The 13,966-nt window shown below is 53.8% G+C and overlaps 1 protein-coding gene across 8 annotated transcripts in view; it reads left to right on the top strand.

The window, feature by feature from the left end:
- LOC133350235 (DENN domain-containing protein 2B-like) overlaps positions 1 to 13,543 on the top strand; it is a 44,400-nt gene extending 30,857 nt beyond the window's left edge. For all 8 annotated transcript variants that reach the window (XM_061564356.1, XM_061564359.1, XM_061564355.1 and 5 more), the window contains 9 exons: positions 2,662 to 2,739; positions 2,882 to 3,022; positions 3,632 to 3,780; positions 4,199 to 4,376; positions 5,252 to 5,293; positions 5,736 to 5,832; positions 7,239 to 7,484; positions 9,822 to 9,884; positions 11,363 to 13,543. In XM_061564356.1, coding sequence (XP_061420340.1) covers positions 2,662 to 2,739; positions 2,882 to 3,022; positions 3,632 to 3,780; positions 4,199 to 4,376; positions 5,252 to 5,293; positions 5,736 to 5,832; positions 7,239 to 7,484; positions 9,822 to 9,884; positions 11,363 to 11,388 — 1,020 coding nt within the window. In that variant the 3' untranslated portion in view covers positions 11,389 to 13,543. The remainder of the gene's footprint in view (positions 1 to 2,661; positions 2,740 to 2,881; positions 3,023 to 3,631; positions 3,781 to 4,198; positions 4,377 to 5,251; positions 5,294 to 5,735; positions 5,833 to 7,238; positions 7,485 to 9,821; positions 9,885 to 11,362) is intronic.
- The last annotated feature ends 423 nt before the right edge of the window (positions 13,544 to 13,966 follow it).

Genomic DNA, 13,966 nt, shown 5'->3' with positions numbered 1-13,966 from the left:
ATGTCAATCCCAAGATCTGAGACGAGTGCTGGGCAGGGTAACGCCCCCCCCCTTCCCTCCCGCATGAACCTGCAGAGTTGCTCGTGCGTGGGACAACTTGCCTGTGCCGACTTACACAAGGCAGCAAGCCATGTGTTGTGTTTCCTGGGAACAGAGGTTTGGAGAAACGAGAAAGAGGAGGTGGCCGTCGTTAGCTGTTTTCTATCGCCGATTCGTGGAAAAATATATATTTTTAACCCTGTAAAATGTTTACTCTGACATCGCATCTATTTTGTGCGTTTGGCATTTTTCGTGGTTTTTTTGCAAGTGTTGTACAGTGCTGCCTCTGTCGTGGTTGCTGTTGTGTCTGCATTGCGATTGTATCATAGGTCCCCTTAGAAACAGAGACTCGTTGTCTCAATGGGTATCTCGCGCGGTGAGAAATACATTCTCCGGACTAAAATCCGAGCGGTGTGATGCTCATTTGGTGCTGCCTTGTCCCTGCCCTTACGCTGCATGAATGTACGTGACGATGTATGAACATGTCCTGCTGCGCGTCCTGTCGATGTCTAAATGTTTTTGTACACGTGGCATTACGTCTCTCTTCTCTGTGCGTTGCTTTACACCCTGGACACTGGTAAACGAGGTAAATTTGTTTTACACATATATATTCTTGAATGTGTGCCAACACTGCCCAGGCATTTGCATGGGCTACACATCTGGGTTGAAGGGTGGGTGAGGGGGGGTGGTGTCAGCGCGACGCGTAGACCCCCATCTCAATGCGGTGACGTTACCACGCGCCAGCTAACCGGCCAGCCAGCAACATTTTTCCAAATTTCGTATCACGATTGGGTGAAGGGACAGACGGGTGCAATAGTGAGATGGTGACGATAAGACGCACGGCACACACCGGGTTAAAAGAGGCCGAGGGAGGCAGCCACAGAGTCACGTCGCATTACAGAAACAAGAGATACTGACAAGAGCCGGATCAACACTGCATCCTGTCTGCCATGCCACCGTTTAAGGAACCAAACTGTCTCTTGTTCTTTACGTATATATATATATATATTTTAAAACCCGATAAAAAAAAGAGGAGTTCCTCATTGCCGAAGACATTTTCGGGCTGACAACTAGAAATTACTTCCCTTTTGCTTGGGTGTTGTTGCCGTTGGGGGCACAGCGCTGCTGGGAATGAGAATAATGCTCGCGAGAGAGCGCTGCTGCGTTTGGCCACCCCCAGTGTCTCGGAGATAGGTTTTCGGCTGCCGGCAGGTGGATGGATCATCGTCTTTTTTCCAGTTAGGAACCTGCGTGTGGTCAGAGTTTAATGGGGGGAAGGGGCGGTGGGGGGGGTAGAATGATCCTCTCCGCACGCTACTCAGTGATTTTCGCTGAATGGTCATAATTACAGGGTAGCTGTTCGATTCACGATTTAATGATCTTGTTGCACGACGGTGAACGGTGGCACCTCTCATGGCTGGAGGGGTCACGTGACCTTTACGTGCCACGTACGTGAATACAAAAGTAGAGTTTCTTACGCGGTTCAACGCACGTTATCGTGACCTTTAAGAATTGTCATTAATCGGTGAGCCCATGAATCGTTACACGCCTACTCGTTAACATGCGGTAGATTGTATATGGGAGTGTGCATCTGTAGTTCGCGATTGACATGATGATCATTTACGTTAACAGTTAAGATCTATACTCTTTGGTTCTTTCGGTAAAGTCACGTAGGTGAAAAAATAAAAAATAAAAAATAAAAATAAAAAATAGTAATAACTAAATTAAGTCACGACGTTTCGGAAGCAACACAAGCTTCCGTCATCAGGTGGGACTACCACCTGATGTATGGATCCTTGCAGTCACGAAAACCTCAAATCTAGAAGTGAAGATCTATGTCACTCTCGCCGCCACTCTGACCCACCGTACCTGCCATCCACACCTGTGTGGCTTTTCCGTCCAGCCTGTAAAAGTTTGAAATGTGCTTGGAGCAGTGGCACAGGGTTCTGTATCATACAATGTGCGTAATTAATTGGTTTTCACGCGCACGATTGGATGCACCTATCACGAGCGTAAGAGTTTTGAGTTGAATTGTTGGATCGACGTGTTCATTTGGCCGAACGACTGCGATCCAGCTGCAGCTCCGTCCTGTACGCAGCCTCCCTCTCTCTGCGGTGTCATCACAAGTCTCCGTTGTTGAAGTGACCGGCTGGCTCGGAGGTCATAGCGCGGACCTGCCACCACTGCGAACCCTGGTTCAAATCCAGACACAAGCCTGTGATTTAAAGCTGTTTCTCAAGGCGTAGGGAGTTGAAGGTCTAAGATGGGCCGCCAATGACCACACACAAAGACAAACGCAAAAAAACATGGCTTAAAATTTGGTTCTGTTCTAAATCTAGTCAAATTCCATCTTTGAGGTTTAAAATATGAGTTTGGCTGTCGAATATTATTACTCTATTTAACAGGGCGAGTGAGAACGAACTGCCCTCTGCTGCGTGGACCAGAGGTCACTTGAAGAGATATCAGTGGTAGCTCTGTAATATCCGGTTCCATGGGCCGTTATCTAACGAGAAGGGTTCCACTGCTCTGACATTTCTCTGATAGCACAATTGGGATAAATTTGAGAGAGAAAAAAAGTCCAAAAAGTGAAATGTATCGCTGTTGTTGCTGTTGTTGTTTCAGCCAGAAGGAAAGGAGGACCGGTCGTCAGAGGTTTACTGCATCATCAGCCGACTTGGCTGCTTCGAGCTCTTCTCTACGGTACGCCCGCAAGATGCTTTCCTCGCCAGCCACTCATCTCTACGTGCCTTGCCGCTCTTGCACAGCGGCTCGCTTTGCCTGCATCTCCCGATACCCTCCGCTCTCCCCGTCCGCCGCCCCACTCCTCCTTCCCCTTGTGAAGATTTTGGAGGAGGTGGAGACGAGGAGGAAGATCTCGTTGGCCATGGTGTACCCGTTTGTGCGAGCCCTGAAGGACGCGCCCTTCCCGGCACCGGGGAAAACCGTCAAAGTGCAGAGTTTCATTCCGGGTCGAGGCACGGAGGTGAGTCTCCACCCCCCCCTCCCTCGCCGCCCCCCCCCCCGCTCCCCATCCTTTCCTCCCACCAAGGGGCATCGACACACGGTTAAATAAACTTTCGACGAGTGTGAAACGCTAAACAGGACCGGGTTACGATACGGTCTCATTTTGTCGATCGTGCGTTCTGCTCCAGCTGTTGCTCCCCCCCCCCCCCCCCCCCCCCCGTGTGTACGAGAATAAGGCTGCGCCACCCTCCGCTTAATTGTACTCCGTTGCGCATTTTGTCCGGCCCCCTCTCCAAACATGGCTGGGTGGCTGGGCTGCTGGACACAGCAGTACACTTACGGGGAGCTGACACGCGTAGCGCCTCTTAAGTGGCTGTAGGCGAGCACATCGGTGCATCGGCGTATGGTGAAGTTACGGTTATGGGTGCTCACCGAACGGACGAGCTTCGAAAGAATACCGCCACTGGTGTTCGATATTTAACCGCATTTTTTTGAGTTAAGCATTTAGAAGGCGGGAGTGGGGAGTGGGGATGGGCATTCATCATGGAGGGGGGTGCAGGGGGTCCCATCCCCCATCGAGCTCCCCCCCCCCTCGGATGCAATGGCTCACCCGCTCGCTGTCGCGCAGACGATCAAGCTGACCCGGCCTCTGGACTCGCGGCTGGAGCACGTGGAGCTGGGCACGCTCTTCTCCAGCCTCTCCGTGGAGCAGGTGGTGCAGGTGTTCGTGTCGCTGCTGCTCGAGCGCAGAGTCATCCTCGTGGCCCAGGAGCTCAGGTGAGACGGGGCGCGGCACGGGCGAGCGGTGTGTCAACGCAAGAGTAGCACCACCCCCCCCCCCCGCGCGCGTGCGGCTGTCGGGACCGCGAAGTTAATCGCGGGCCAGTTTCTCCGTTCCCACGCTGTGGTACGCTTGGCGTGGTTTACAGGGGGGGGGGGGGGGTTGCCACCATCGAGAGACAAGATGTGGGGGGGGGGGGGCTGCAATTAATAAAGAAGTCTGAGTCATGGACGACAAAAGAAAAATGCGTTTATTACACGTTTCAGTCGATTGATTTAATCGACCATTCATCTCAACTCTCGAGAGAAGCATTCGGTGGCTATTGGGTCCCGCAAAAAAAAAAACAAGATTCTTACGGGTCTCCGTGCTTCTCCAGATCAAGTTGTTGTTATTGTTTTGTTGTTGTTGTTGTAGCCAGCTGTCGCGGTGCATCCACGCGGTGGTGGCGCTGCTCTACCCCTTCTCGTGGCAGCACACGTACATCCCCGTACTGCCGCCCTCCCTCATCGACACCGTGTGCTCCCCCACGCCGTTCATCATGGGCCTGCAGAGCAGCTCGCTCGGCCTGCTCGATGGGCAGCCCATGGAGGAGGTGAGGACACGCTCACCTCGCTCTACTCTCCTCCACACCCTCTCTCTGCCTCTCACCTCACTCTTCTCCTATCCACACTCTCTCTTATCTCGCCCCCTCATCTCATTCAACTCCCTTCCCCGCTCATCTCGATTTCCCTCCACGCGCTCTCTTGTCATCGCACGTCTCTCTCTACTCCCCTCTACGCACACTCTCCCAACTCTGCTCCGTCATCTCCATTCTCGTGAGATCTCCAAAGCTGAGCCTGGATAGTGACTGGATAGTGCATGGAAAGTGTGGTGCTACATCATCAGCAGAGGGCAACGCAGCAAATTATATTGTTGTACTGTACTCTAATCTAACTTCTATGCTCCCTGACTTGACCAGCGTGGTGAAATATGGTCAAACAACCCCCCCCCCCTCCATGACAACAGGGAGTTTTTTGATAATTGGGCGCAATTGTGAACAATCGCCATATCAGCCAATGTTACATTTAATCGGCAGAATCATCGTTTCACCGCAAGCTCAAAGACTCGGTCCTACAGGGCGTGTGGTGAAGTTAGGAGATGTCCATGTGTGAGCTCGCCATTTGAAGGCCTGAAGACCAGAACCAATAATTCCGCCGACAAAGTGTTCAGGGGCGGCAGTTCCATATCCAGGCCGCAGAGAGTGAAGTGAACTTCTGTCCAGGAGGCACGTTCTGGCAACTGTGGGGGCGAGCGCGTGACCTGGCACGGTTGTGCACAGTAGGGGCAGCAGCGTGTATTCGTGAGGAGGCCTTCATCCGGCAGTGGATTGTGAAAGGGATTTGAATTTTTTTGTTTTGATATTTAACCCATTCGAATGTGTTAGAAGTGCCCTTGGAAGCTGAGTCGTGCGCCGTTGCTCTCTTTCAGGTTCTGTTGGTGGATTTGTGTAAAAAAAAATTCCTCAAAAAGGTAAGGAGGATGAATTAACACATGCACGTGCCACTCACGCACACACGTGTCACTCGCACACATCACTCGCACACGCGTGTCACTCGCACACATCACTTGCACATTACTCGCACACGCGTCACTCACAGACACGTTACTCACATTCCCGTCACTTGCACACGTGTCACACACATTCATGTGTTACCCGTGTACCCACACACACACACATATTACCCGTGCACACACACACGTGTTACTCGTGCACACACACACACACGTATTACCCGTGCACACACACACACGTGTTACCCGTGCACAAACACACACACACACACACGTGTTGCTCATGCACACACACACACACACGTATTTCCCGTGCGCACACACACACACGTGTTACCCGTGCACACACACACACACTGGTTACCCGTGCCCACGTGAGTCCCTCTCCTCTGTTCCCCAGGTGGGCGACGAGTTCACGCTGCTGCCGCACAAGCTCCAGACGCCGCTCGTGGAGGAGCTCAGGAAGTGCTTCGAGCGCTACAAGCAGAGCGGCGATTGTGAGTCAGAACCCTGATGTTAGCTGTGGCCACGATTGACACGTTGACTTTGAAGAAAACATTGAAGTGCGCTTGGACAGGACACGCGCCTGGAAGGGGGATGATGACCCAGGGTCGAGACTAACGACAGAGTGGCAGTCAAGGGAAGGAACAGGCCCAAGACGACGTCCGTCACGGCGAGCGTGCAACGCAGCAGTGGCATCGGCGCGCGTGCGTAGGGGCGAGATGGATTATTAGATCACGTGACGGTGTGACAGCATTGTTGGCTTAGGTAGGGAGTCTTCATCCAGCTGCGGGGAGATCGCTGATGATGATGATGAAGGGTGTCAATATGAAGTTCAACTCCTAACGCGCCACACAGCGTTCGCTCGTTCTCACAGAGATCGACTCAGAGGCGCGAGGAACCACAACACAAACTATTTTTTATTTTATTTTATCAGGTAACGCCCGCTGAGCTCTATAGCCCTTTTTCAGACTCGACCTGGCCACAAATAATATAGCCCAACGAAAGTTGGCCGGCAGGATGGCAGCGACGCGATGAGCCGGCGCCAACAATTGACCAAGCTCTGTGCCCCTCTACGTATCGAGGTGTTATCGGACAATCGATGAATGCGGAGGAAAGCAGAGAGCCCGCGTGCGAAGGGGCAACAACTCTCCCATGCAGACGGAACTGGTGGCGCACCACAATTTTAGTTTCTACTGCCGTCTCCTGGCGAGCCCGGTGTATGGCGCCTGGACATCCAAGGGCAGGGAGTTTCTCAATGTATTTGCGGTCCACCAACGGTCGCCTCCACAGTGCCAGACCGCTAACGTGCACCACGTAAGTTACGTCATCTTAGCTACCGCTGGCGTGATGTAAACTTCCTCGCCCTGGTATACAGGAGGTCGCGGGGGTTCCATCCTGACAGTGACGCCTGCTGCTGTATATTTGACGATTGCGCGTTCTCCCCGTGGTCGTGTGGATTTTTCTCCGGTTCCTCTGGTTTTTGTCTGAAAATATAGAAACATGCTTTTAGAGTATTTGGCTGTTGTAGTTTCCACATGATAAGCCACTTCGTTGAGCTATCATTTGTGGCCAGATCGCTTCTAGAAAAGAGCTGTACGGCTCAGTGGGCCTTACCCGGTAAAATAAAAACCGTTTTAGTTTATGCGAAAGATTGTCAACCTGAGCTGATCACGTGAATTCGACTTCCTCCTCCGAGGTGTGCAGACCGCTTTAGGTTTCGACGTAGCCACGCTACCGAGCACTTACACAACAATCCGGCAGTAGCGACGCCGAGGCCCATCAGCGTAACCCGGTCGAGGTCAAGGACGAGTTGAGTTGATGCGAACGAAAAGGTCGGTCGGTCGTCGATAGATCGATCCTAACGAGACGCCAAATTTTCTCTCTACCTCCTGCTCCTCAGCGCCGTCGGCGTCCGCCAGCCTGAACAAGGAGGTGTCGGCCGCCTTCATCGAGCTGCACCTGCAGCTGGTGGGGCACTACCCCCACCACGTCGGCACCGAGAGTCACCCGCAACAGTTCGACGGTCGCCAGTTCCGCAAGGCGCTGGCGTCGCGCTCCACGCGCCACTTCCTCAAAGTGTTCGTGCAGACGCAGGCCTTCCAGGGCTTCATCCAGGAGCGCGAGCAGGGCTGCACCCCCACGCAGGGTGAGACTGGCGCAGTGGGCTTCCACGAGCTTCGCGTGGCGGCCCAGGGAGAGCGGCGGCGTGGGGGGGGCGTGGGGGGGTGCGTGGGGGGGGCGTGGGGGGAGGCGTGGTGGGGTGTGTGGTGGTGGGGAGGTGCGTGGGGGGGGGCGTGGGGGGGAGCGTGGTGGGGTGTGTGGTGGGGTGTGTGGTGGTGGGGGGGCAGGGGGGTGCGTGGGGGTGCGTGGGGGGGTACGTGGTGGGGGGCGTGGGGGGGGCGTGGTGGGGTACGTGGGGGGGGGGCGTGGGGGGGGGGCGTGGGGGGGTGCGTGGGGGGGGGGGCGTGGGGGGGGGGCGTGGGGGGGGGCGTGGTGGGGTGTGGTGGTGGGGTGTGTGGGGGCGTGGGGTGCGTGGGGGGGGCGTGGTGGGGTACGTGGGGGGGGGCGTGGGGGGGGGGCGTGAGGGGGTGCGTGGGGGGGGGGCGTGGGGGGGGGGCGTGGGGGGGGGCGTGAGGGGGTGCGTGGGGGGGGGGGGGCGTGGGGGGAGGCGTGGGGGGGTGGTAGCGACCGGTTAGAGAGATCCGCGGCTTCTATTTTTGTTTGTTAGGTTTGATTTGTTTTACCGCGCCCCAATGTTCGCCTGATTGTACCTATGTACAGTAGAACCCCCTCTTAACGACCACATAGATCGCAGAGTTGTAGCCAATGGATCTCTGGGAGCGGTCGTTTTAAGCGACGATGAACATGCTTTAAAAATATGTATACACACACACAAAAAGTTACCTGCAAATTTCTCAATTGGGATTATGCAGCAACAGCAACATTGGCCCCTACTGCGAAAAAAACAAGACCGGAACCACCTGAAAAAAGAGCCTTGAGACTCTGTGAGGCTTCCCCTGGGTAAACAAAGCGAAATAATCAGAATGGAGACGAGCAGGTTGAGGTCAGAGGTCAAAGCTCTGAGCAGCACCACTGAGATGTCCTGTGTTGGAATCTGGGTTCTGGGTTGTAACTGCCTGTGATTGAACCCAGGGCAAGTGTTTTTTTATTCCTTCTGAATTCTCCATCTTGCCAACGTTGCCATTATTAACTCCGGTAGATTTTCCAGTTTGAATCCCCGCTCGTCATTGTCATCATTGCCGTCAATGTCGTCATCGTCGCCGCCGAAATTGCCGACGGCATCTCTGACGACACGACGGGGTGCTGATGACGTCGCACATCGATGACGCGCGTAATGGAAAAAAAAAACTATGCCCGTCCCGGTCCTTGCGTGCAGTTATCGTGCGTACTAGTTTTGTGCGTCGGTACAAAACGTAAGATCGGTACGCCTGAATTCGCGGCCTGGCCACAGTCATCCAGAAAACATGCATAAAACATGAGGGCTGAAGGTCGGCAGCGTTTCCTGCCACTCATTGTCGCGGTGCGTGCGTGCGCGAGTGAGTGAGTGCGGCGGCGTCACTTGGTGTCACTGAAGTGCGCGTGAATTTATGCAGCTGTCAAACACCACCGAAGGGACGAGTGCATGTGTGTATGGGTTGAACTTCTTTCGCATCGTACGTAGGCAACCGTGCCACTCGGAGGTGTGGGGGAAGCGACACGAACTAAACACGCGGCTACGTGCGGCACGAAATAAGTTCAACATGCATAGAAAACCAGTTCTAAAGAAATTCGTTTTCAACCTAAATTTGAAAGTGCATAGATGTCGATCGTGTCTGAGCATGTCCCACTGTACCTGGCGTGCGTTTAAAGTACGCTTGCGTAATCAGCGTGTGTCGGTTTCAACCCATAACCGTTGAGGCCTCGTGTCCCTCACACGAGTTCTGTTCGCACCAGCCAGCCCTCGAAGTGCCTCTTCACTTCGCCTATCACGTGTCATTAATTTGGAGTACGTTAATATTCAAAGCCAACGGAAGCTTAGAAGATGGCATTGGCCACATACAGCTGAAATGTTTTTTTTCAATATTAGTGATAAATGAGCTACAGTACGTGATGTTGCGCACGTGATGCACGAGTAATCTCGCCCTCGTAACGTTTGTGTCCACTTTGTGATTAAAGAGCGCCACGGCATCACGGTCTCACCCTCCACCCACGAGGCTGGGAGCGGCCTTTATCCAGCAGTGGATTGGTCATGGCTGTTGATGGCAATGATATGCACACCTGTGACTGGATATTGCCGCTAGAAAGCGTCCTGTGGGAGACACTGAAACTGTGACGCAAGTTTGCCCTACGATTTGTGCTTTCTGTAATAACAAACGAAACAAAAGTTGAAACCGTTGTAGTTGTTGTTGTTGTTTGAATCGTGTAAGTCGCAGTGGCCGTCATTTTAACAGTGGCTGTGCCTCTGTTTTTTTTTCACCCCCAGGACTGTTTGAGCAGAAGGTCCAAGAGAACCTGCGAAAAGAGAAAGCGAAGAAGAGAATCTCCCGTGAGTGACGCCGCCACCGTATCGGTGCTGGGGTCGGGTCTCAGCCTCCCCAGCCGCCCCCCCCCCCCCCACCTCAACACATTGGGAGAATATTTCACACCAGTGGCTGGTTTTCTTCAACGACGAGAGAGACGAACCTAGGGTCATATCGTCACTCACGAGAATAATAGTGAGCCGGCCTGCCTATGACCAAATCTCCCACAATGTGTCTGACGTCGTTACATCTCAGAAGCTAAAGCAGGCTCTTGTCACGTGCCTCGGCGCTGTTCTAGATCACCGCGTGTACAGTCACGGGTGAGCCAGATTGGAGCCTTGGTGATGGCTCGACAGAGCTGTCTTTGGTGCGGACAGCGGCGTGGTCAGGCCTGCGGGGGCCTGCGGCAGAGCCTGCCAGCCGGCGCTCTTCTCGAGGACGAAACCGGTTTTAGTTTATGCGAAAGATTGTCAACCTGAGCTGATCACGTGAATTCTACTTCGTCCTCCGAGGTGTACAGACCGGTTTAGGTTTCGACGTAGTCACGCTACCGAGCATTTACACAATAATCCGGAAGGAGCGACGCCGAGGCCCGATGAGCGTAACCCAGTCGAGGTCTAAGACGAGTTGAGTTGACGCGGACGAAAAGGTCCCACGGCACGCTGCGTCATCACAAAAAATTAAACTACGATGTATAAGGCGCCCTTAAACGATATCCATCTTAGTGCCGTCGATGTAGAGGAAAAAGATCAGTGAGAAGCAACTGGGGGAGAGAGAGACTCAAGAAATCAGAGAACTAGAGAGAGAGGGACCGTGTTAAACTAAACAAAAAAACTAAAACTTTCTTTTTATTTTACCAGGTAAGGCCCACTGAGCTATATAGCTCTTTGTCAGAAGCGATGTGGCTACAAATAATAGTTCAATGAAAGTGCCTTATGTGAGGATTTATAGCAGACAAATAATCTGAACAGCTGGTGGCGGGGTCTTCAGCCCGGGACTTAGAAGTCTCCAATGACTGCGACCTCCTGACCTCCAAGGGGCAGCGGACTCCAGGGCCCCGGGCGCCGTGCGGACAGCAGCCCGGTGGGCAAGCCCAGCGTGGCAGCCTGGAGCGGGGTCACGCTAAGCAGGGGGGGGGGGGCAACCATCGGTGGATCTCGGAGGTCTCAGTAGAGGGCGGCGAGATGTTAACTCCCTCACCTGGAATGCAGGAGATCGTGGGCTTGATCGCGACCCTGACGCCTGTATATTTGGAGTTTGCATTTTCTCTCCGTGATCGCGTGGATTGTTCTCCAGGTCCTCCAGGTTTTTCATTCCAAATTTAGAATCGACATACGTTGGCTGCTATACATTTCCACATGATAAGCCGCTTTGTTGAGCTACAATTTTTGGCCAGCAGGCCTTAGCTGGTAAAATAAAAACCAATGTTTTAATAGCTCAATTTAAGGTGCATTCCACAAACCCGCCCTCGAAACCTCATTGGCCTCTTTCGGTTTGTTTTTAGTGGCCGGGAAGCTGAGGAAGTCCTAAAGGGGGGAGAGCGACGAAAGGAGCCTCCTGTCGCGCGCCCGACGCTCGGCTCTCGGGCGGTGGAGTGGAAGCGGACGAGCCGGGAACGTCCCAACCGCTGCCCGTCGCCGTGGTGATTTCAACCGACGAAGACTGCGACTCCCACGCGCGGCCGTCCTTGGTGCCGCGCCGTTGACCCCGACGACAAATCCTGGGTGGCCTTCGTCGCCGGAGGATGGGCGTGCGCCAGCGCCCGTGGAGCAAGGCACGAGGAACATCTTCCGCGGGGAGAGACGGGCGCGGGGATCGGATCTGAGAGGGACTTGGGCGTTGGGACCCTAGGGCTGGCGTGGGGTGACGGGGTGGGGTGGTGGGTGTCGTCGGGAATGAATAGTGAGCAACAGTGGTGATGCTTCGAAAGCAACGAATGAGGCCCCATCTGTGGCGTAGCGGGGTTCACGTGGGCCCTGCTGTGTGGATTTAAAAGGTGCTCCCACTGCCTTCATAGCTAGTGCTGTCCCCCCCCCCCTCCCCCCTACATGACCGTCTCCACACACTCGGTAGGTTACATCACAGTTCCCGGACATGGCTTTCCGAGCTGTCGAACGTGCGTGACATGCGTGGCCACCACCTTCTCCATTCTACCTCTCCCAGCTTCCCACTCCCCGCGCCGCCTGTTTGGTGATGATCCGTGCACCCTCACCTTCTCACTGCTCGGGGAGTCTTACATGTGGCGAGGGAGAAGCAGCCCAGGACGTGGTCGATGTTGCCGATGCTACGGCTGCTCATCGCGGTGATTCCAGCCGATGAAGATGCCCAATGCAGCGGCCGCCCGTGCTGCTTTCGTCCGATCGTCGCACAGAAATGCAACAACAACAACAACAAAATGCGGTTTCTTTTTTGCGATGAAAGCCTCGCCCGAAACTGTGTTGCTGGCGATAAAATAGGCGCGCAGTTGGGTCACCATGCATTTTTCCACCTTTGTCCACAACGCAAGGTGGACGCGACACAAAACCGCCGCTGTGGGTCGAAGCTGAATGATATTTTCCGACCTGCTTGAGTGCACACGTGTAACGAGTCTCGGTGACAAACTTTGTACCGGTTCCTTGAACTTTACCAAGAGAAAGAGAGAGGGAGCAATCTCTTACCATTCCCATGAATTTACGGTGGCATGAGTGAGATTGTTAGAATTCGCCAGAGGGTGGCCGGGTGGCTCCCACTGAGCCGGCACCACTGAGAGCATTGGGTTTGATTCCCGTTGTTTCAAACCTAAACGGAGTATCTCGAGTGCAGAGAGTTGGATGTAGTCAACCCCGGTCATCCGATGAATTACACGGACACCCATCGACTCACGTAGAGTCCCGTAGACTTGTGCCACGGTCTTTCCTTGGTGAGTCGGTCCTCCCTGCGCTCCGCCGCGTCTCGCGTTAATTTGTGAAGACGCATTCCTCACCACGCGATGCTGTTTGCCTCTACCGGGTTGGCTGGCCGCAGCTGCCAAGCTCAACGCTGACAAGTCTGACGATGCGCCGCGATGGCTCGCAATTGTCTTTGAGTCGGCAGCGAGTCGCCAGTGACTGCTTCCGTCAACAGCTGTCGCCGATGGAGATGTGCGTGGAGGGTGCGGAGACGGAGGTGGCTGTACCCTGCGGTAGATACTTGCATTTCTTGGATGCTTTGGAGGGAGAAAACAAACCGTGTTGGCGGAGTGTGGAAGTGTCTGTTTACCGTGCTGCACCTCCAAGTCAGTTCGGCAGTGAGATCGACGTCAGGTTTTCCAACTAAGATCTCGTTTCTTCCACGGTGTAACCAATCCGTGCCCAACCAGCCACGGCAAGGAAAGCGGCAGGTTGTTGGGTTTTTGACGAAAATGAATAACCACCCACCCCCTGGCCCTGCTTGGCCCCCCGCCCCTCTGGCCCAGATTAAGATGTTAAGAGGCCCGAATTTTCACTCGGAACCGCGAGAGGCCTGCTGCCCTATCGCAGCTCCGCCGTGGCAGTTAAGGGGATCTAGGGTTTTGATTTAAAGCTTTCGTGACTGCAGAGATTAATCTTCTTGGTTCTTTCGGTAAGTCACGTAGAAGGGAAGTAATAAAATAATAAAAATAAAACATAATAAAATTATTCTCACGACGTTTCGGCCACAACGCAAGCAGCCGTCCTCAGGTGAAAACCAGGTCCGTCGAGGCGACAGAGTCTCTGTCGCCTCGACGGACCTGGTTTTCAGAGTCTCTGTCGCCTCGACGGACCTGGTTTTCACCTGAGGACGGCTGCTTGCGTTGTGGCCGAAACGTCGTGAGAATAATTTTATTATGTTTTATTTTTATTATTTTATTACTTCCCTTCTGCGTGACTTTACCGTAAGAACCAAGAAGAGGGATCTAGGGTATCCGCTGTAGCCTCCCAGCTGACCGGGTCAATAAGCATCGACTCTTGATGTCCTCTAATTGACTCTAATGAATTCATTCATAACTTAATCATCCTCGCCTGCGATTTACACAACCTGGTCTGGAGCCACGGCCCGGCCATTGCCTTCTTTTTTTTTGCGGTCGTACGGTTCTCAAATTGCACTTTGTCGGAGTTACGATTTCGTTTGA

This window comes from Lethenteron reissneri, chromosome 33, assembly GCF_015708825.2.
Source record: "Lethenteron reissneri isolate LAM-NWPU_2019-01 chromosome 33, ASM1570882v1, whole genome shotgun sequence".
Classification (NCBI taxonomy): Eukaryota; Metazoa; Chordata; class Hyperoartia; order Petromyzontiformes; family Petromyzontidae; genus Lethenteron; species Lethenteron reissneri.
This window is presented reverse-complemented; position numbering and strand designations above follow the sequence as displayed.